This window comes from Daucus carota, chromosome 3, assembly GCF_001625215.2.
Source record: "Daucus carota subsp. sativus chromosome 3, DH1 v3.0, whole genome shotgun sequence".
Taxonomy (NCBI): domain Eukaryota; kingdom Viridiplantae; phylum Streptophyta; class Magnoliopsida; order Apiales; family Apiaceae; genus Daucus; species Daucus carota.
This window is the reverse complement of record NC_030383.2, coordinates 51,982,235-52,002,722: the sequence shown is the minus strand read 5'-3', so window position 1 is coordinate 52,002,722 and position 20,488 is coordinate 51,982,235. Positions and strand designations below refer to the sequence as shown.

Here is a 20,488-nt window from a genome sequence, read left to right as displayed (position 1 = left end):
GAGCACATGAATCCACTTCTTAGCGTTTCAGCCAAGTTTTTGGCAGGATTCAGTCAGCAGTATTTGAATCGTTAAGTTGGAACTAGTATTAATCCAAATGAACTTAACTGATGAGGCGGTCAGATTCTACTGCCATTCAGCTTCAACAAGCAACAAACAAATGAGCCCTTAGTGCATATATTTATCTGATTGTAAGTATTTGAAAAAAAAAATGTAATATCCAATCAGGAGTTTATCGATTCATATAAAGTTATATGTAAGCTGGATGGAGGAATAATCACAATGCATTGTTTTTTCATTTTTCTCCGTATTTTTCATCTATAATTTTTTATTAATAATATTTTCCTTTAAAACACATAAAATATAAGTTAGCCATTGATAAGTCATTTGAGTAGCCATTGATAGCTTCTTTTTTTTTCACTTGATGTGTTTGGATAACAGTTGATGAGCCTTGTTTTCATTCTTTGATAATTTTGGCAAAACAATTGATCTTCAATTCACTTTTGTGATTTACATGACTTAGAATATTTACAATTTATCATCCTAACTACACAGCTATTTATTGATCAAAACTATATCTGTTGATCAACTTGTCTAATCAACTGCTAATTTATAAAGTATCTAATTTTTTAAAACTCTGACTACTTTGGCATCGAAACAAATGTCCCTGGTGTCATAATGAGGGGGAAGCTGACCTGCACAATCTGTTTGAGTGTGGGTTTGCTAAGACTATGTGGAATGATTGGGCTGCAAAATTGTGTGTTGAGAATGTAGAATGAATCATATATGGACGTGTTCGTTCGGGTCTTTCATGTTGTTAATCGAGACCAGCGTGCTTTAATTGGTATGGTCTGTTGGAGTTTATGGAATCATCGAAATAAATGGGTCTGGGATCGGGCAAATGGTTCTTCATTTGGAGTAAAGGCCGCGGCTTTAAATTTGTTGGCAGATTGAAGTAGGGCTCATGAAGCTAGTGTTCGGAATGATGCAGCAGGCGGATACTAGAGCGTTGAAATTGAAAAAGGCACCCGAAGGTTGGACTAAGATCAATGTGGATGCTGCGCTTCGGTGTGATGGATGTTTTGTATCGGTGCTGTTATTCAAAATTTAACAGGTCAGTTTGTTCGAGCTAGATGTGGGCAAGTTGTGGGAGCATGGTAGGTCAGGGAGGTTGAGGCTTTAAGTTTGAAAGCAACTTTGTCCAGGGCCAAGGAGGTAACTCTTGACCATTTTATATTCATATCAGATTCAAAGTCCCTTGTTGATGCATGCAAAGGAGAACAAGGAGCTAGTTATTTTCATACCATTGTGTCAGATTGTGTTGAATTATGTAAGCACTTTGATTATTTGAAAATTGTGATCGTTCGTAGGTCCGCGAATAGTATGGCACATGTATTAGCTACGCATTATACGCATGTCTAAGGGAATGGGTTGATATCCCTCCTGATTTTATTGATCATGTTTGTATTCTAAGAATTTACAACATGAGACAACACAAATCAGATTGTATTAAGCTATAATATTGAAATACATGAAGCTTAAACAACTTGAAATGAGGATAAGTTCAAAAAATACTATAGAGTGAAGGGCTCCTCTTTACTGAGCTAGTTTAATGTCTTTCTTTTTGTTTCATTGTTCTTCCTCTTTGTGTCTTTTCTTCATTTTTCCTTCCTTATCATGATTGATGTTGATCTATTTTAGGAGGGCTCAACATAACTTCTTCCTTGTTTTTTATCTCCAGCTTGGATTGGAGACATCTAAGAGTGTCAATTGTTGGCTTTAAAAGCTTGATCTTCTATCCTAAAGAATCTTCTATGCCTTTGTACTTCTGCATCTTTTTTCCTTGTCTCACTTTTTTTTTGTTTATGTGCTTTGTTCAGTGTATATACTTATATGATTATAACTATTTGAAAAAAATAATGTAATAATTAATCAAATTTATTGAATCATATCCAATCGGGAGTTTATTGTTTCATGTTATATGTGAATTGGATGTGGAAATAATCATAAATGCCTTACTTTATCATTTTTCTCAGCATTTTTCATTAAATTTTTTAAAATATAATATTCTCTTTTTGATAATAATAATAATAATAATAACAATTATTATTATTATTATTATTATAATTATAATTATAATTATTATTATTATTATTATTATTATTATTATTATTATTATTATTATTATTATTATTATTATTATTATATATAGCAGTTACAAATAGAATAACCGATACCTCCAGCATCTACATGTTAAATATGCATCTTTTATTGTATGTTCAAGCACAAATATATATCTTTTTCATTTTTTCCCATATTTTTTATTATTTTATTTGAAAAGTAACAAATATTTTTAACAATAATAACATAGCAATTACATCTAGGATGACTCCTACATCTACATGTTTTATTTTACTTTATTTTCGAACACGTGATAGATATACCTAAAAATCGGGTTAAATGGAATTTTGGTCACTCAACTGACTGAAAACTTGCAATTGCATCATCCAACTCAAAAAAACTTTCAGTAACATCATTCCACTCCTAAAAATTTTCATTCAGGTCACAGTTCGTTACATTCCGTTAAAAATTGGACAGAAATCTGACTAAGTTTGCTGAGTTGACTTTAATAAATCCACCATGGCATATACAGTCAGCTGAAACAACGTTTTGGTCAGTCAACTGACTACAAACTTGCAATCTGGTATCAAACTCAAGAAACTTTCATTCAGGTCACTGATCATTATATCTGTCAAAATTTGAAGAAAAAAAAACGAACGAAAAGCTTTCTTACACACCAATTTCTCTATTAAAAATTCTGAAACTTATAAACAAATGCAAGAAATATATGCATATAACATTAATGGTTCCACACACAATAAACTTAATCCTCTTTAATCTCTTGTCATTTTATATATCTTTAGGCTATTTTCAAATTATTGATGGACTTTTCAACAATTACTTAAAGATATATAAAATGACAATAAATTAATAACAATGAAATTTTTGTGAGTTAAACCATTGATGATAATGTGTCTATTTGTTGTAAAGAGGTGTTGTAGGGGTGCCCTTGATATTATTGTAGGATAGGTCTTTGGCCGGTTCCTATTTATTTTTTAACAAATGTAATCGCTAGTGACCTGAATGAAAGTTTCTTCAGTTTAATGACCAAAATGAAAGTTCTCAGATAGTTGAGTGACTAAAATAGCACTTCAGTTGACTATACATGCCATGGTGGATTTATTCAAGCCAAGTCACCAAAGCTTAGTCAACTTTCCGTCAAATTTTTAACGGAATGTAACGGTCAGTGAGCTGAATGAAAACTTTTTTTTTTGTCAGGGTCTACATACTCGTAGATGAGTTGTATCTCGAGATACAATAAGCCGCTACAAGGGATTTCATTCATTCAAAAAAGATTATCATCTAACTGAAAGACATGCAAAGATATCTCCGGACGCTTAGATAATAATATTTTAATGTTTGATAGGAAAATACCCTTTTAACACCTTCCAAGGATCCTGTAAAAAATACACGAAAAAAGGAGAACATAAGTTCATATACAAAATTATATAAATAAAAAATAAAAAATTATAAAGGATAATATATCCAATAAATAAAGTATTTTTAGAAGTACGTGTCCATATTTCTGTAGTTGAAAAATAAAATAAAGTCTAACCAAAGAAGGATCTTTGGTTAGACACTAAAATAATTAAAAAATATTTGATTGCTTCTTACAAGCCAAAATATACGCCATCATTTATGGCCACCCATGAATGGTACAATTCGCCTCAATTAAGGCACAATTAACATTTAAATCATTTAAAAAAATATTTATGACATCAATCAATTCAATTTAAAGGATTCAATCACTACTTCATGTAATATCTCACCATAATATCAATTTATTACGGTCAAACAAAATTAATGAATTTAAATGTAGCAATTAAAAATGCATAAATAAAATATTCATATATTACAAAGACGGTAAAACTAAATTAGTGAATTAAAATTGAATAAATAAATTGTTCATATATTATAAAGACGATTTAATCTCCAAAACAGAACTTAAGAATTTGAAACTTTTGATTAACTACAAATGAATAAAAATAATTCAAGTTAGAATTAAGAAACACGCACGAGCTATCCCAATGAATCAACATTTGACTAAAAAATATTCATTCATTTTATTGGACAAATTTGATAAAAAAAGAAACAAACAAGTGATTACAAAATCAATCATAAATTAACCAAATCAAACAATGTTCTTAAGGTGTAAACATTGCACAAGAAACAATACAATATAGACTCCAAATTTGACTATAACACTAATCAAAACAACTACAATGCTCGTCTTGAACATCTCATAACAGAATGATTGAAAAAATAACAAGTAGCAGAAGATACATGAGTTTAATACTATCAATATTCACGTCTACATCTAACACTTGTAAACACATAACCCAGCAAAATCAATATAAATGGTAAATCTTCAAACGTTTAACATAGCATACCTCAATTGTGGCGTAAATACACACAACAAACATTCATCAAATAATAAAAGGTTAAAGAAAAACATGTTATAACATCAATAATCATATAGAAACATCATCTAATCACCGTACTCCCCAAATTCCGACAAATTGAATCTCGAACCAAAACTAAATTTCTCGTTTTGTTGGAGAGCGAGAAGATTGTTTAAGAGCGAGAAGAGAGATCTGGCTTACAATAACAAAAAAAGTGTGGTTTGCTTGAATACAAAGGAGAAGGAAAAGAGGGGGCTGTTGGTTTGTGAGAAAGGGGAAGTAACCATATCTATGAAAATTTTTGGGACGGATCGGCTGGCTTCGTTTCTTAAGAGATTATTTTTCTTGAAACATCAATGAGAAGAGAAAGGCCGTTGGTGCTGAATAAAAACTTTTAAGAGTACAATGATGTGACTGAAAACTTTTTGAATTGGATGATCCAATTGCAAGTTTCTGGTCAGTTGAGTAACCAAAACGTCATTTAACCCCTTAAAAATCTAATGTAATGTTATACGTTCTATGTTTATATACAGGTCTAGATTCCTAACAATCATTCTATACAATAATCTTTTTGCAGTCATCGCTGAAATAAATAATATCTGCTTTTGATGTGAATGTAGTGGACAACGTTGCATATCCATGATTTAGACATCCCGAATTTTTTTTCCTTCCGCTATAAAAGAGCATAGATAATTTGTTGCCAACAATCACTTGTCAGGGATCTCCATCCTTTATATAAATAATATTGATAAAAAATTCAGTTTTGTAAATATGTATAAATAGATTTTTTGTTTTATATTTGAAACTAGAAATGCATTTGCCTTATTGTAATACCTAAATTTTTATAATTTTAGAACTACTTTCCGTTTGCTGGATAATTTGAAACTAGAAATGCATTTGTCATTTTGTATTGATCATTGTAGAACTACTTTCCGTTTGCTGGATATTTTCACTCTGGTCACTGCATATTTGGAGGCAATTATGTTGATCATTCCCTTCTTTAGCTGCTATTTGCTGTAGTTTATTGATAGATCCTACACAATCTGATTTTTTTTCAAAGTTTGCCAATCTTTTTCCTGTTGCTGTGCCTATAATAGAAGATGGAACTAAAGTATCAACTGAAGTAGTCTCTTCTTCTATGGAAGGATCTTCTCTGGAATCTGAAAACATGAAAGATGCCATTTTTTAACCTTTTGATAAAAGTACTTTTTGAAAAGAGGGTTTTGTATAAAGTTGTTCTGTACTTGTAAAGGTTTCCGCTTTGGCCTTTCATAGTATGCGAATTTTTTGAGAAAAACTTACTGGAGCCAAATGTTATTGTTCCCTGCAAAAGTTAAGCACATGCCCTTTCTATCTTTAAGTAATTATTAAAGTTTATTATATGTCTGCCTTGTCCTCCGTGCCCAGCTCGTATGTAAAGAAACCAGCGGCACGGAGGGAGTAACCAATAAGTTGATATGATATAACAATCTACTCCCTCCGTTTCAAAATAACTGTCCCGTTTGACCAAAATTACGCATATTAAGATGTTTAAACACTAATAAGAAATTTCCATACATACCTTTATTAATTATAGTCATTGAGTTTAAGTAAAAGTATGTTACAGCTAATATCACTCGACGATTTGGTGGGATGATTTTACTTTCATTAACTAGTACTCCAAAATTCAATACTCCTATCATATATCTCGTCTTCTTTTTTCTTTCTCCATACTTCTACCGTGATCATTAAAATTCATTTTACACTTTCTTGAAACAAAGTCTCCCTCTAAAAATTTTAAAAAGTAATTTAAACTGTTTATCTAGAATGAACAGCAGTAAGTTTAAAATTTTCATATCTCGCCAATTTATTTTTGCCTATATATTGAACTATGGATACAAAAAAATTCCAGAAAATTCCAGGAAACATATACCATGAGTCGTGCAAATTATATAGATTTGATTGCTTCACTAAGATCAGAACATTTTGATTTGAATTCTACACCAAGATCAGATTATTTTGATTTGAATGCTTCACCAAGATCACAAGGGAGTCCAGCAAATGAAGAAGGATCGATAGATGGTAGACTACTTCATCTTGATACAGGTTACTACGTCTTGTTTTAAACATACAGGAGTACTGTATTCTTAGGCTTTTTACTAATTTTATTTTGATATTATGCCTTCACAGATTTGGAAAATGACCTGGACAAAGAAGTTTTGTATCACATGATCAAGAGAATATTGTTCGAAATATCGATTTGAACCAAAATCCACTAACTGACAGTAATTTATATTGAAATGCATTACTTTTTCCATGATACTACTAAGGAGTAAAATCTATATCTTACTCTTTGTATATGTTCCATTTGTGATAGGTGAAGAAAGTGAATCTGAACATGTTCGTATGACCAAAAAATTCAAGACACTGTCAAATGAGGAACGCCAAGCAATATACTTAGCTTTGCAGTGTAGAAAAATCATTGGAAGGCCTCAAAGGGGGACACTAAATGACATTTCAAAGAGATTTTCTGTATCAAGACGTACCATTTCACGCTTATGGAAGACGTCAAAAAATATGGTCGATGGTGTTGTTGATGTTCGTCATCAAAAAAACAAATGCCGGCGTAAAAAATTTGTAGTCAATCAAGAGGAATTTCAAAAAGTTCCCCTCACTCAAAGAACCTGTCTTCGAACTCTATCACGTGCTTTAAAAATCTATACATCAAACTTGTGTCACAACGTTCATTCTGGTGAGATACGAAAAAACTCCAACACCGTGAAACCATTTTTAAAGGAGTCCAATATGAAAGAACGATTTCGCTTTTATTTATGGACATGTACAATATAGTACACATCGATGAAAAATGGTTCTATATCTCTAAGAAATGTGAGAGATATTATTTACTACCGGATGAGTCCGATCCAGTAAGGAGCTGTAAAAGCAAAAAAATTTTAATGAAGGTTATGTTTTTAGCAGCTATAGCGCGGCCAAGGTTTGACTCGGAGGGTAACGAGACATTTTATGGGAAACTTGGCATTTTTCCATTTATCACGAAGGAACCTGCTAAGAGGAGCAGCGTGAATAGAGCCGCGGGAACTCTGGAAACAAAGGCGATGACTTTAGTTGGAAAGGACGCATCTAGATCATTTTTAATTACCAAAGTTCTTCGTGCTATTTTATAGAAGTGGCCAGATGCTGATCGAAACATTGCAGTATACATTCAGCAAGACAATGCACGAACACATATAGATCCTGGAGGAATTTCGCTTAGCCGTGTTGCAACATGGTTTAAATGTCCATTTGTTTTGTTAGCCCCCTATTCTCCTGACTTAAACGTTTTGGATCTGGGATTTTTCAGAGCAATTCAATCCTTGCAGCACAAAGAGGCTCCAAGAACAATTGATCAGTTAATTGCAGCTGTTGAAAAATCATATGACATGTTTCCATCCAATCTCTCCAACAGAATTTTTATAACTTTGCAGCAATGTATGGTCGAAATTATGAAAGTTAGAGGCGCAAATGACTACAAGATACAGCACATGAACAAGAATTCTTTGGAAATAAATGGTAGGTTGCCTCGTCAAGTAGAATGCGATGCAAATTTGGTCAAAGATGTGATGAAATGGCTCGACACATGTGATGATGTTTGAGATAATTAGAGTGGTACCATATTTAGGGAATAGTAATACAAATCTTGTAAAAGAAGCTATGGATTTGTACTTGTGTTTACGTTAATTTTGAATGAAAATGGATTATTTAGTTGCATGGATTTTCTTTATAGTGGAACCATTTGCTTCTGTTTGTCCTTGTGTTCGACAACAGAGGTGCTGACTTATCATTCTCTTATGAATGAACAGTTTGCTTGTGTAGAATTACTTATATCCAGATTGCTCCTTTTTATAATACATGTGTTTAGAAGGTAATTACAAAGTCACTTCATGTAGTAGGAAAGAGTTTTATGCTTCGGGTCTGATTTTATACTTAGTGCAAGTGAGCAGGATGCATACAGACTAAAGAACACAAGACCTAGTAACTAGTGATGGTTATTTGAGTTCTACTACATGATCGTGTATTGTTACCTCTGGCATCAAAAATTAGAGGAAAACAAGTACAAATTGGTGTAGAAGAAAGAATTATTTTGTTCATTCATGGCTATGGTTGTCTCAACCATTGTGGAACATGTCTCTTGAAGCAACCTCTATAAAAGGACAATAAAAGAGAAAACATTGAGAAAGTATCTGATTTCATATCAATATTGCCTGAGTAGTCGAAGCTCCCTGAGAACGTGGCTCATGTAAACTTAACTAGTGATGTTTAACATTTGTTACGGACTATCTAAAAAAAACAAAATAAGTAAAAGAAAGCAAATTAAAAGGCTTAAATCTATATTCAATCTGCAAAGATAATAGTTCTATCATTAAATCAAAATTATATATCCATTGCATAATTCAAATTCCAAATTAATCTTTATGACTACATGAATACAAAAAACTCCTTTCTTCTACCAAAACAACTTGAACTTTTTCTTAGTATAGATATTTCAAAACACTTGGAAAGTATAATCCAGCAAAAAAAAATGAGAACTTCCCAGATGCCATCAGGCTTAGGCAACTCATTAAGATCAATTTCAACATTTGACCCTTCCCGGAGACCTACACCATGTGCTTCTGGAGGTTGATTTTCTTGAACACCTAACTCGTCTTCTTCAGGTGGTGGCTCGTTCAAGTCAAACTTATTCATTTTTAATCAAAAACAGAATAGTACTCGTATAAGTAATATCAAGCTAATGTAGTCTGTAGGATTACTTGCATAGAATATATATATACTCATATATATTGCGTAGTGGCGGGTGTATTACTGGTGCAGCTCTTCATTTTTCTAGGTAGAGTAATTACTCCAAGTCAATCTTGAAAATAGAGTCAATATTGGGAATAATGTTCAGTGGTGTATTTGGAAATTTATCTATAAAACTGCTTTGAAAATGTAAATAGGACAGATATTTTGAAACAAATTTTTTTTAGAAACGGGACAGTTATTTTGAAATGGAGGGAGTACTAAAATAGAGCAATTCTAGAATACGACCTTTACACAAATTTCTTCCGTCAGTTGTAGACTAGGATTATGATTCTTTTTATATTAATTCATTTAAAAATCACGTTTTTGAATATCATCAAGCTCATATTTTAATTCAAAACATTTTCCTATTTATTAGGAAGTAGTAGAATACTTTTTCAAAAATTTGACTACTTTTATATTATGCATATCTACAAGAGTTAACTTTTAATGTTTTATCCGTTTTTTTATCTTATATGTTAAGGTCTTATTTTTGAATTATACTTATTAATTTAAAAACATTCGTTTCTATCCATATGTAAATTTAAATGCAAAGACAATCATATCTGTTACATATGGATGATAACTCAACATTAGAACAAGACAGGTAAATGATACCACAATCGTACTGAAATCAGAAGATATGAAGACAAAGGATAAAGAAGCCATCTACAAACTTAAAAGAATAAGTTCACTATAAGAAGTTCATTAATATGTTCAGGTCTCCGTGAAGAATAAATATTGAAGTGTTCAAGATTGTGGAAGCAATGAAGATATTGTCTAAGTATTCGAAAAGTTTTCGGTGCACTTGCAATGATTCTTTGTAATTATTGATGAAAGCAAGATATATAAATGCCTATTCATTTATGAAGTCAACACTGAATGGAATCGTAAAGTTTTAATAATCAGACATAAATGAAGGATCTGAATATCAAGGAATTCTAAAGTCTACTAGAGATCACAGAATGGCGGACCTCGGTCTTAGTGAAAAATAATGTTAGAAGACTCTCAGGGTTGCAGAAGTATTTTTGATTTATTTGAAGTTACAGAAGGTTTAGTTTCTCTTAGTTAATTATTTATAATTAACATTTGAAGCATTACAAACTTGGAATAGACATATCAAATTAAGCTGACAAAGAGGGTAGAAGTTCGAGTTCAATATTAGTCGTTTGTGAACCAAACCAGTGCACTAAACATCAACAAGTAAAAAGTTGTTCGTTGTACTTATTAAACGAACAATTGATCAAGTCAACTGAAGTAAACTGTTTCAGAGTGAAGCCAAGCCTTCCGTTTATTTCTAGGGCTCAACAACTTTCAAATAAAGTCAAATCAGAAAGTGATGCCAAGGAAATTCATTTTATATGTAGTTGTGGGCGCCAAGTGAATAAATATGACTAAGAAAACTCAAGTGACGCCTCACTTATGTATACTATGTATTAGGCGCCAAGTGATAAATATGAAAAGAATGACTAAGTGGAGGTGACACATCTATAATTTGTATTATACTATAGAGAGGCGTCAAGTGATACTACTATGGTTAAATGAATGAAGGTGGCGCCATATATACCTATCGACTATGTATTAGTGACATCAGATGAAGATAGTTGTTAATTTTTAAGGCATGAAGTGGCGTTTATGTACAATGCATACACTTTACTCCCTTGTGACGTCAGGTGACATAAAGAGGTTTGCAAATGACCTCAACTACAGCTACATCATAGATAAACTCTAAAATACCAACTGGTTAAGCATGGTAATAGAAGCGTCGGGTGTATATCAAGTGTAAAATTGTTTAAGTTAAAGCACATGACGCCTCACTCTCTATGCATATAATGAGTGTAGGCGTCAGGTGCATGCACAAGATACTCTTTAGGCGTCGTGTGACGCTAGGTGTTAAGTGTGATCGTACAGGCTAACAGAAATGTTGATTGGCGCCAAGTGATTTGCATTGCTCAGATTTAAAATTGGCAAGTGCCATGATACTTATACTCATACAAACACACTACTGCTTGCTCTAGAACTATGGTTAGTTTTGAAAACATATAAGTATGTGAGTTGTCTTCACAATTCACAATCACCTTTTTGGGTCCTGGGTGCTTCGCTGTGAAGAGAAGACTGCACATTTATACCTTAATTAAAAAGTAAAACCGTCTTTTTGTTAAACATCAGAAGTCTTTGATTGTTAAAATACCAGACTTTGATCATTATCACATAACGTTTTTTTAATTAATAATATGAAACGACTTTCGTATTGATTAAGGTTAGGATTTTGTAATGTAACGACTATACTATCGATAGAGAACTATTCATTTCAATTTTTAAAACTTAAACAATTTAATTCATGAATCAACTCTATAAAATTCCTATCATATTTTAGAATTCAAATATATTGAGTTCATATTAATATTATTAGCCACATCCCTGTTAATACAAAATCCAATTAAAGCCATGTACCTTCACAAGTTTGTGATAAAGATGAAGAAGAAAGTGGTGACAATACTATCATGACAAATGCAAAATCTCTTGATAAAAAATTCACACACTACTACCATCATAACAAGTGTTTTTCGAGGGCACACTCTAACGAATACTTTTTTAGTCCTTCTAGGACACTTACTAACAAATACTTTTTAGTTAGTTGAGATATTTTGATTGATGAGAATTTTTGTACATACAAGGACCACCATTATCATTTAAATAAGAGCCAATAAAATCTGCCACCTATCCAAAAAATTGTTAGTGTGTGCTCATAAACACATATTAGAACATCTGTTAACAAATATTCATTATTTCATATAGCATAATACTGTAAAATGACCTAAACTCAAGATATTATCAACATAATTTGATAACAAATTAGTTTTAAATTAAAAGCTCTTTATTAAACTTCTATATTAATTTGTAAACAATTAATTAGACAACTACCACTATTAGCCCCAACTAGCGATATACATAACATTTACCTATTAGACTTCTAATATAATTATCATAAAATATAATTTGAGAATTCTTACAAAAAAACAAATTTTAAAATAGAATCAAATGTCAATAAATAGAAAATTTTATATCTACACAAAGATAGTGTATATAAGTAAGATGATGATGATGTAATCGGATTAAAAGACATAATTATAATTACAATAAATAATAAGTTTATAAAAGATAATTTAAAGCAACGAGTCATAAGCTACTCATAACTAATATTTATAACGGGTTCTTAATGGAACCATTTGCGAATCATTGTATACCAACTAGTGCCCCTATGGCTAAGCTTTAGGATATGAATCCCCATCCATGAAACCAGAGAAGGAATTCTTACGGTAACACCTACATTTGTCAGAACTATAACCTCCATGATACTCAGTAAAAACGACCTCTCCTATAGCGTGCCCATGCCAAGGCAGCAACTGCAGCCCCGCCCAAATGTGCTGATCCAGAAACTCGTGAATCACCCTGCACAAAAAAAAGAGGCTTCCATCACACATCTTGTCATAAAGGAAACACCGGTTGACATTGTGGTCAAGTGGATACATGATGTGAATTTAAATATTTTATGCTTCGTCTTGTAAATTTTAGAATAAAAAATAAAATTAATAGATCACACAAGTGAACATTCATGATATAGTAACTTAGTATGGGCATTAGGCCTACACAAAAATTGGAAGGAGGGGGGGGGGGGGGGAGGGGGGGGGGGGGGGGGGGGGCTTATATGGGCATTGAGGTTGACCAGAAGACGATATTAAACTTCAGGACAACAGACTCAATCAAACAAATCTGTTAATGACCTCCGGCCAACTCGTTCAGGTTGACCAGAAGACAATATTAAACTTCGGGACACCAGAATCAATCAAACAAATCCGCTGATGACCTCCAGCCAACTCCGAACATATATTGTTGTGCTAGCCAATTATGTGTGAGAAAGCGATTTAATGCCAAAGGATTAAGCAGATATGAAACTCTTATCAAGCACTCTTAGCGAGTTAATCTAATAAAATGGTTGAATTAATATTAAAAAAAAAAAAAAGGAAAGAACTGCATTAAATATAGGAGGATAGAGAGGGGGGGGGGGGGGGGGGGTTAAGCTTTGGCACAATGGAATCAATCAAACAAATCTGTCCATGACCTCCAGCCAACTCCGAACAAAAGATATTGTTCTGTAGCTAATAACTTGTGACAAGACAATTTAAACCCTTTAAGGATGTAAGCAAGTATATAACATTTATCAAGCACTCTAAGCGAATTAATCTAAATGGTTTAATTAATTTATAAAAAGGGTAATCTAATTAAATGGTTTAATTGATTTAGATAGAGAAAGAACAGGTACATTAGATATTGGAGAATATCAGTGGATGGTATAATGTAAGTGAAAGATTACAAGTGGTACACAATACATGTATAAGAGCGTTGCTATTTATTAACCATCTACTCTATGAATTCGCAGTTTGCAAACGTAAAGGGTGATATTAAAAATTGTTTCACGTGCCCACTTTAATATTCCCTCAACTGACTAGAGCTAGAAGGCAGCTCTGTTGTATATACACCCTTTATAAGTTTTGAATTATGTTCTCCGAACACTTTGTTGCAACTTAGGTACCCCTATTGCACACTTTAATGAAACATTATATGGACACTGGATTATATTTCAGGCCAAAAACATGCATGAACTTTTTGAATAACACTAGGGGTGGCAAAATCCGACACGACCCGACTCCCGACACAAACCCGACTCTAAAAAATAAGAATTTTGGTCGGGGATTTAATATTTCGGGTCGGGTTCAGGTCGAGTAATTTTTTACTCCAAAAACTCGGTTCCGGTTCGGGTTGATCCAATATACCCGAACCCGACCCGAAATATTTATATATATATATGGGTAGCACTCCATAGCATACCCTCTTATATGGAGTTACGTAGCACACCATTATAAATATATACATAATATATATTCTATTATATTTTTTATGAAATATAATTGCAAATTTTGATTATTAAACCGAAAACGAAGTTATACAATTTTTTTATTCCAAAGATCATCTAAAATTATGCAATATCTCAAAATGATTCTATAACAGAATAATAATCATCCAGAATTATTCTGTTGTAGAATCAGTTTCGAAAATATACTTTTTTTAATCAAATTTTAAGTGTTAAATTACTTAAAATAGATTTATTTTATAGTATTTTATATTAGAATCACGTTTTATATGTATTCTATAACAGAATTTATAAAAAAATTGATGAGTTATAGTGGCGCACTATGTAACTCCATATAAGGAGTCCCTCTTTTGAATGTTGGCCTATATATATATATATATATATATATATATATATATATATATATATATATAATATATTATGTTAATTATATATATATCTATATTACAACATTAAATATATTTATGATATATATTATTAAAAATATATTTATTCACATATAATCTCATTAAATTATTATTTATATATAATATATTATAATAAAATATAATTTTTATAATCAAATTAATTATTTTTAATAAATTTCAGGTCAAAACGTGTCATGTTCGGGTTAATCGGGTACTGAATAGGTTGGGTTCAGTTTGAAATTTTCAACCCATTCCCGTTCGGGTCGGATTCGCGTTGACCCAAAAATTGGACCGGGTAAGACAACCCAATCTATTACCCGAAATAGTTACCCTTACATAACACGTCCATCAAGTCTGGGTAACATAAAACGTTTGGCCTGTATTTTCTAGAACAGAAGCCAGAAATTTTAAAAAGCACCCATACATAAAACTGAGGGCAATTTGCAAAAATTTGCAACTTGGGTATCTTTGAAAAAAGCCCTAAAATTAATCAACACATAAATTGTGTAAGTAGTGCATTATAGGTACACATTACAATATTTAGCATATATGACAATAGATTCAAAAGAAACTATACCTCTATGATCCTCAACATGTCCTTTCCGATTAGAAATATTCCCTGAATCATCAACAAACACCAATTAGATCTATATAAGTACCTAGCCTTAAAGACCTATTAAATTTCTCCAAACATGGCAAAATGAAAGCCCGCTTACTACTAGGATTGCAGGAACTGGTATGATCATTTCAAAAAATATAGTCTTTTTTGGGTTTAAGAATATATCGAGTAGCATGATAGCATTCACAGCTCCACTTGCCCCCTACAAGATGCAATCGAAATTAATCTAAGAGGCAAAAAAATATAGAACAGATACAACAATCTTTTATATATGTCTATCAATGATTGATCAAGTCAATTAAACAGTAATGTGTACTTACCAATCCTGGAATACTTGAAGGACTCCTGCCCGACACCTGATTACTCTGTAAGAGTGAAAACAGACTTGGAATATCAATACAAGACAAATTAAAAAGTACTTACAGAAGGAGCACTCAGAAAAACTTCTTGTGATTGGCAGTTCAACCTTTCCCTTTATATCATATACGATACATAGAAACCTTGAATTGAGTAATTTAGAAACCCATATTCACTTAATAATATTACTGCACTAGTGCACTTGCATCAAAGCATCATTACAAACCCTACCAGATATAAGAACTACACAATTATTGGTAGTACAGTATATATAAAGAGTATAATTACAACTATTACAAAATCACCATTAGTAACTCTACCTTGATGTCATATATGCAGAGATGATGTTCTCATGATTATATGATTATAACTATTAATGACTTTCCATTGTTTCACTATTAATTAAATAACCGTAAATCAGTAAAACGTCAACCAAAAAAAAAAAAAAAAAGCTCAGCCATCTTCCCTGTTAATTTTATGTGATACAGTAGCATACAAATTTTCAAGCTCCAGCTTTTTCTAGTTAAGCAAGTTTACAGAATACAGATACATGGAGATATAGTACCTTTGATGGGATTAAAAAGGCATGGTAAACCAAGTAGAAAACTGAGCCAGCAAGTGCCCCCGCAAGATACAGCTTCAGAAGAAATTCTGGTCCAAAAGCGCTTCCAATCTGGCCAGTTTAAATTCATATCCACATTAAACCAATGAAGGTAACTCTAATACCATTTTATTATTCACTGAATGCATGGTATCTTGAATTCGCCTTTCTTTTAAATAAGGTGATGATATCAGTCCAGAGTTGTTGCTTATCCTTGTTTCACTGACAATTGTGATGCTCGCAGTGCTGTTATTTACCGCTCCTGTTTTTTAGCAATAAAACAACATCACACTGGCAACCTATATGTGTTTTTTGTTTAATTGTTGTAGGCCATAAAACTGCTCAAAGAGAAAATGACCACAACAGAATTCGGATTCCCGAAACATATGTCTTTCCAGATTGAGGATGTTGTGTTATTGGAAAAGATGTTAATAACTGATAAAGGAACAGCCTGACATCCCCAGTGCCATGTTTGTACATTTAGAGACTGCCCTTTTATGTAGACTCCGGATATCACAAAGGCCCACTCCCCATTGGTGTTGAGTAGGTCGACTAGCAGTGGTTGGGCATCAAGTAATTACATCGACTTGCTGAATGTGAGATAAGTGGGCAACTAGGCGACTGAGCGGGACTAGTCGAGTCGCTCGGTCGACAAGTTGACCTGACTAATCAACTGCACTATTTTTTATGAAATACTACACTCTTTTTCCCGCATTCTACAAGATTTTTCTTGCACATGTTTTAATTTTTGATTTTATTTCTTCTAGCATCTGTTTCTATCCGATTTTCTGCTCCGTTTTCTAGTTATGTGGACTAGCATCTGTCTAGACTGTCCAGTTGTGTGCTTTTATATTTACCAGTTTTTCAACATGATAGTACTGCTGCATCAAGAACTTGAATCAGTGAATGACAACGATATTAGTGACTCCATTTGCATTAATGCTCATCTCCAGTTATGTTTAAAAATAAAATAATCATATTCTTGATTGTTCACCTCTAGCTGACTAGTTCGGTATTCACTTGAATTAGTTGTACATCTGTTTTATCTTCATAGTTCGCAGTTCATTTTTCAAATCCTGAAAATGTAATCTACAAGCTTTAGATATGTCATAATCTTATAATTTAAAATTATTTAACACATATTTTCTTTTACGGGGAAGTAACCCACATTAATGCGGGATTTCAAACCTCAGGTTATGGACTGCCCCCGCCCATAACCGGGTAAACCCAGACTCAACTACTAAGGCCAAGCGTGTCAAGCGTCTCCCGAGGGAGTCGAAACTTGGTTTTATTTAACATATTAGTGTGTATAAAATTATTAATCATATTATTTTATATTATAATAAAATTTATCGACTCGTCGCCTAGCCGGAGGACCATCGACTCGACTTAATGACGTGACAACCATGCCACACCCTTCTCAGCTCAGTGAGTGGCTCCTGTAGATTGGGTATCCTATTATCCTATGATAGCCTACTGTAATAAGTAAAGAGAAAATGCAGTAAGAATCGAACCACAGTAAATAACAGAGCCTTGAAACTGAATAAAATCTTAGATATGAGCTTACACTATTCCCAAAGAAGTACAAACCAATCATGTTTGAAATTATATGTCCAGCATCCATATGACTGAATGCAGAAGTTATCATCGTGTGGACCCGTCCACTTTTAAAATTGTCCAAAGAAATCTGCTTAGCAGACATCCAATAAGTACAAAAGATGAAAGAAGTTCAGATCAAAAATAAAACTCTCAAATATAGAATATAGAGAAAAAACAGCAATATACCCCGAACTCACCATGAAGTTATTCGCCATGAATCGAGGATCAGCAGACCGCCACAGAAGAAATACAACTACATTAGCTGCTATCAAGCCAACAACCACATGATCAGAATCAAGCCTTTGAATCCATCTCCTGAGAATGCAAATGTGGGTCGTCTGGTATTAGACATATAAGAACATTCATTTAAGTATGAGTTGACATTCGTAAAAATCTTATACAGCAAACGACAATCCCTTGCATAGTTATAAGCTGTCGTCTAGTCATTGTCTACGCGGAAACATGACAGAAAACAGGTGGGCGTCCGACACACCTAGATTTTTATGGGGAGCGACGCCTAGGGTGTCCTTAGGTAGCTATTAGACAACTAGGTGACACCTAATTCTGGGAAAAACCCGGCCTAACACGTTCCTGGCCCTGTCCATCCCATACTTTTGCTAGGAAAACAGCTCTAAAAACCTTATCAATTACAGTCTAAAGAGCATAGAAGCATATGCTATTGTGCTCTGCAGCTTTCATATTAGTATTTCAACAGTTTTCTTCTCAGAGTTATACACGATTATAAATACATATATGATATAATCATTGTAATTTTATTTATTAAAAATATATAAATGTATGTACATAAAAAAGATAAGCAATGTATAAAGTTAAACATATAACCCGCCTAATGAAGCAAAGACCTAACCGCTGGACTAACCTCGCCTACATTTATGATACCTTCCCCTTTTGTATAGTTAATAAGCAGCAATGCTATACAAAAATACTCAAATTATTAGAGTAGAATCACCACAAACAATTGGATATGTGCGTCAAACAAAACCTCATCTTGCATAACGCATTTGTGAAGGAACCAGGAATTAATGTATAGATCATTAAGATTTATTGCAAACTTTCAAGGACAAAAGGCAACTTTTTAATAGAAATTTTACTCTGACAAAATCTACCTGTACCCTGTTCTATGTAAGAATATATCAATCTTTTTCTATTTATCATTTAATTTGTCAATGCGGGACTAATAATTACAACAATGAGAATTTCACAAACATTTACGATCTTCCTTATAAAGAGAAATAAGTAAGTTAAGCCATTAAACAAAAAATTGAAATTTCACAACTTAGTACAACATTACCTGCCCTGGCTAAAGAACTTGAAAGATGATACATTGAGGCCAGATTTTTTCTGCAAAAAGTAACTTCTTGAAAAAACCCTCTTGAAATGAACAAGCCCTTCAGCTGGAGCTTTGAAAAGGGCACTTGATTTTCGCGAAAACTGGTTTGCAAGAAGCCCATAAAAGTTGAAGCCTGAATTTGTAGTGGAGAAATGAGACACCATAGCATTTTGTGGGTGAATTGGGTTTGCTTTTGATGTGTAGCATGGGAGATTAGTGCTGGGTTTCTTCTTTGCCAGCAATCTCATACACAACAATCTCTGCATTTCGATTCAGTCTGGGATTTTAGGGTTTTAAAAAGCTGGGTGTATGTATGTATGATCAAGATTCAAGAATTGTGAGTTTTGAGGGTTTATGTTAAGCGAGGTACAACACAGAACCAGCGTGATGACAAATTTGGTACAAAATTTGTTATAAAATGATTGTACTGGTTGGGTGAAATGGAGACCAATATATACTGAGGATGTTTCATTATTATCAAGAATAAAGTGTATTTTGTGTACTCCTGCTTTGCTCAAGACATCATTTGTAATATTATAGTTCAAAATCGAGCACTTGCAATTAGGGGAGAGCATGGCCGGTTCGGCTCGGTTTCGGGATAAAACCGGAACCGCAACCATATATCTTCGGTTTTTAAAATCGAAAACCGGAACCGCCGGTTCGGGTTCGGTTTCGGTTTAAAAACCTCGGTTCGGTTACAATCGGTTCGGTTTCGGTTATAAAACCGACAAATATAAAAAAATAATAATACATGAACGAGACAAATTGATGCGCTTAATCTAGACATAATAATTAATATGGAGTTCAACAAAAATAACATTATTTCATTTCAAGCATAATACCATATATTATAAAGATTAGAATACCATGTCTAGCTACGTAGTTGGTCTGGCATATTATTAGGCGTCCAAGTGGGTCTGTTGTTAGCAGTGTTGTGTTTGGGCAAGCAGTTGTTTTATTGTAATCTCTAGTCTTTGCAGGGTTCTGTGATCTTTTGTTACTTTTCATGTGGTTAATGAAATTGCTTCTACTGATTAAAAAGAAGAAGAACTCCATTGCCTAGACATCTCCATGTTGAGGTGGTTTTTTGGCAGAAAGTTTAGGAAGATTGAGAAAATGTGGTAATAGCAGAAAACAGAAAATACAGTATGGAAGTGGCACACTAGCAGTGAGCATCAAATATTCACTGAGCATGAAATATTAACACAGACTGTTTCCTTTAAATATTATAATAAATTCATTGATTTTAAACATGATATAGATTATATATTTATTATATATTA

General features: G+C 32.9%; 1 protein-coding gene across 1 annotated transcript; it reads right to left on the bottom strand.

Moving 5' to 3' along the window:
* Window positions 1–12,424: 12,424 nt before the first annotated feature.
* LOC108211532 (RHOMBOID-like protein 12, mitochondrial) lies at window positions 12,425–19,631 on the bottom strand. Its single transcript, XM_017383161.2, has 8 exons — window positions 19,167–19,631; window positions 18,052–18,169; window positions 17,823–17,942; window positions 16,220–16,327; window positions 15,618–15,662; window positions 15,395–15,499; window positions 15,256–15,297; window positions 12,425–12,791 (listed from the first exon to the last, which is right to left on the bottom strand). The coding sequence occupies exons 1-8, from the start codon at window positions 19,469–19,471 to the stop codon at window positions 12,699–12,701; spliced, it is 936 nt and encodes a 311-aa protein (XP_017238650.1). The 5' UTR covers window positions 19,472–19,631; the 3' UTR covers window positions 12,425–12,698.
* Between the last annotated feature and the right edge of the window lie 857 nt (window positions 19,632–20,488).

Bases quoted from the DNA above. Each gene is read 5' to 3' on its own strand.
- LOC108211532 (XM_017383161.2), bottom strand. From the start codon at position 19,471: ATGCAGAGATTGTTGTGTATGAGATTGCTGGCAAAGAAGAAACCCAGC. The intron at 15,500-15,617 runs GTAAGTACACAT...TGCATCTTGTAG, and splicing joins CTTCAAGTATTCCAGGATTG to GGGGCAAGTGGAGCTGTGAA. The intron at 12,792-15,255 runs GTATAGTTTCTT...TTTTTTGTGCAG, and splicing joins ACATGTTGAGGATCATAGAG to GGTGATTCACGAGTTTCTGG.